Source organism: Triticum urartu, chromosome 6A (genome assembly GCF_056163025.1).
Source record: "Triticum urartu cultivar PI428250 chromosome 6A, HENAU_Tu73, whole genome shotgun sequence".
Classification (NCBI taxonomy): domain Eukaryota; kingdom Viridiplantae; phylum Streptophyta; class Magnoliopsida; order Poales; family Poaceae; genus Triticum; species Triticum urartu.
In genome coordinates this window covers 594,655,292-594,658,904 of record NC_141878.1, presented here as the reverse complement: position 1 = coordinate 594,658,904, position 3,613 = coordinate 594,655,292, and the positions used below count along the sequence as shown (strand labels likewise).

The window sequence follows — 3,613 nt, the reverse complement described above, 5'->3', positions numbered from 1 at the left end:
TTTGGTGTTGCTACTATACTCTGCTCTTTAAACTCTGTTTGATGTCCGGTGGCTTTATTAATTTAAAGCCGGACCCTCCTAACGTCTTCGTTTTAAAAAATATGTATATTGTGTTGGAAACACAAACGTGTCAAAACTCAGAAGTCTCACTTACGTCCCTACACCCTTGGCCCTGAATTTACAAGCTGGAAGGCCTGGAGCTAGAAGATGGTCTGCTCGCCTAGCTCCTGCCCCGCCATTCCTTCCCTTATCACCTTCTCGAAGAAGTGCTCCAGCGTGTCTTTGCCATAGCTCGGCGTCTTCTCGTCGCTGTACTCCCCGGTCTCGGGATCGAGCACTAGCATGCTCTCCGACGCATAGTACCTCCCAATCTTGCCGAACTCGGCGGCATCCTCCAGCCCGGGGAAAACCTTAGCCAATCCATCGAGCACCCAGATGACACCATCCATGACCTGAATGGGCACCTTGATGAACCTGGGTTCGTGCCCGAGCAGCCGGAACAGCATCTCCCCTTGCTCCAGCGGTGTGAGGGCCTTCCCCGGCCCTCCAATTGGGAGAACCTTGTTAGCCTTCTCCTGGTCGAAGATGCAGTCCGCGATGAAGGAGGCGAGGTCCTCCTCGCTGATGGGCTTGCAGGCGCAGAGCTTGCCGTCGCCGAACATGACGTAGGGGTTGCCCTTCTTGACGGCCTCGACCTGGCCGCCGAGGCTCTTGAAGAAGGCGGTGGGGCGGACGACGCTGTAGGTGAAGGCCGGGTCCCGGGCCGCCTCGGCGGCGAGCTCGCCCTCGAACCTGAGCTTGGCGCGCTGGAACTCGAGGAGCGGCTTCTGGACGCAGACGGCGGAGAGGAGCACGAAGTGGGCGGCGCCGAGGCTGCGCGCGGCCTGGAGGGTGTGGAGCGTAGCGCGGTAGTCGACGCGCCACGAGTCCTGCACCCCGCCGCCGCGGCTGGCGAGGCAGCAGACCGCGGCGTGCACGGGGCCGTGTCCCGACCCCGAGAGGTCCGCGAGGAGGGCGCCCGGGTCGGTGACGTCGGAGAAGACGACGCGGGCGGGGGCGAGGTCGGAGACGACCTCCTCGGGGGAGTTCTTGCCGCGGATGCCGCTGCGCGGCCGGGCGACGGCGACGACGCGGTGGCCGCGGCGGAGCAGCTCGCGGACGACGAAGCGGCCGATGTAGCCCGTGGCGCCGGTGACGAGGACGGTGGTCTCGGAGGGGGGCAGGGAGCGGAAAGGCTGGGCCTCGGCCGCGACCGGGGAGGGCGACGTCGCAGAGGAGGCGAGGATACTACATCCCCCGCGGCGGCGGCAAGGCTTGGCGGTTGTGAGGGGGAAGGAGAGGAAGCGCGGTGTGGGGCGGGCGGAGGCGATGGCCGTGCTCTTGGGGAGGCGGGAGGAGACTGGGAGGAGAAGGGCGGCCATCGTGCTCGACGGAGATGCGGTTATCCCCTCCACTATCGAGTGTGGGGAAGCCGGCGAGCGAGCGTTTGTGGTGGTGGCGGCCTGGTTGGGCGGGGGAGGCAATCCGGTTGTTTTTTTTTTCCTATCCTAAACTAAACGCTGACTGACTGACGCGCGCGCGATCCGTCATCCTGGAGCGGGCGAACGTGAGCCGTTAGATGCTAACTAGGGGGAGCACACGACGACACGAGCTCTCTCCCTTCCCCGTCAATGGCGATAGAGGCTTGTGACTCACCGGTGATCCCTCTGGCTCAAAATCGGCATCGTCAGGCGCCGCGGTGGTGATGGGAGGACGGCCGAGAGCTGCGCGGTCGACGGGTGGTGGAGGGGAGTGGTGACGGTGGTGGTGAGGGATTTGGGCATCGACGGGCGCAGCGGAGCGTGCGTGCGGTGTGCAGAAAGAAGCGCGCGGTGGAACAAGAGGATTTGAGAGCTAGCGCATCGCAACCTTCATGTTTGGAGCAGAGGATGCAGGAAATTTTTTCCATCTTATTTGACCGTAAGTTATGGTTTGTTGGGGCGAGAGAATGTTGTTTTTCCGCTCATGTTTTTGGGCAGAGATTTGTTCAGCCGCCGTTGTCCCTCCCCACTTATTTGACCATAAGTTGATGGAATTTTTTTTCTAGGCAATTTAGATACTAGGTTCAGTAGGACTAGAATGGGCAACACTGAACATTTTTCTACACAATTTAGATAGGACAGCAGGGTTCAGGCATGTTTCTTCCTTCAAAGAGGAGAGGACGGGCCATTGAATTAAGGGAGTACCTAGAACTCATCTAGATGAGACGTAATTTGGTCTCATTCACCTGGAAAACAAGAACGGATACAACCCACGTCAGCACACACGCATCTTATAGCACCACATCCAATGGCTATAAAAGGTGAATGAGACCAAATTAAATCTCATCTAGATGAGTTCTAGCAAAACTGTTGAATTAAAAAGAGGACAGCCCCGGACTTCATACCTGCAGGTTTGTATATTGTACCTGTGTAAAGACCTTATTTCGTTTCATTTCATGGTCAAGTCAAATTCTCGGTCAGATTTCTCAGTTGATAAAGTAAAGCTAACGATTGTTCTACGGTTTGGGCTCCAAAAAAAAATTCATAGCAAGTCTGATGACTCCCTCCTTCCTAGTTATGGTGCATGTAGCTTTGTTCAGTATGCAAGTGGTGTGACATTTTCTCGACTTGAACAATGCAGCTCTTAGCATATGTTGCTTTTATCCTTTGAGCATATATATACCAACTGTACTATTAGGTTTGTTTAATAATGTGTGTTCATTCATGCTGGCTTACAGAACTTGGAGAGGGACTCCAAGTCCTGCACTATGAAGTCGGGCACCCCACTTTGACTATTTTCTTGACGAGTTCAACACCAAGAATTAATGTACCTGTAGGTAAAGTATAAAGTAGTACCCTATGTTATGTCCCAACACTTATGTTATGTTTTGTGATGTTAACTGAGTTGCTAACTTGTCCTTGACACATATTCGCAACAACTGAAACAGGTCAGATACCGTGGTAGGTACAACCAACTTTCAGAGTGTGCCAGAAAATTAAGGTCTTGCTGTGAAACCCAAGATGCCACTCTAGATGCACTAAGTTTGCACGGTGGCCTGCTCGCTGCCCTTGTTAGTTACACTTTCTCCAGAAAGTAGAATATTTATGTGACCGGCCTGATTTATATTGGACCTTTCACTTTCTGAAACTCTTGTTCCATTCTCCTTGTGAAGCTACCTGCTGTCAAACTTGAACTTGTGCCGACAGATTTCTTTACACCTTGTTATTCTTGCATTGCAGGGGGCTGTCCTGTTATCAAAGGGAACAAATGGTCATCAACCAAGTGGCTGCATGCATGTTCACGATCGAGTACAAAGCTTAGGCCCTTAATTCTGAACTCGTTCCAAAGGTATTTTCTGCTAACCCAGCCCAGCCCCAGTGGATCTGATCTATATTGTGTTAAGAAAGATGTCTCTACTCCGCAGCAATCTCATTGAAGTTACCCTTCCCATACATACATTTCGATTTTACGATTGCCAAGTGTGACTGTTACTCTTGTACCGAGATGAGATCAGATACGTGTGCATATAAATGAATGATGGTTGGGATGAGGCCAAACATGGTGGAATACATTTATTTATTTGTGCTGCTGG

General features: G+C 53.3%; 1 protein-coding gene across 1 annotated transcript; it reads right to left on the bottom strand.

Moving 5' to 3' along the window:
- Window positions 1-1,851, bottom strand: LOC125530255 (divinyl chlorophyllide a 8-vinyl-reductase, chloroplastic). The gene has a single exon (XM_048694649.2). It carries the CDS (start codon window positions 1,419-1,421, stop codon window positions 201-203), a length of 1,221 nt encoding a protein of 406 aa, XP_048550606.2. The 5' UTR covers window positions 1,422-1,851; the 3' UTR covers window positions 1-200.
- Between the last annotated feature and the right edge of the window lie 1,762 nt (window positions 1,852-3,613).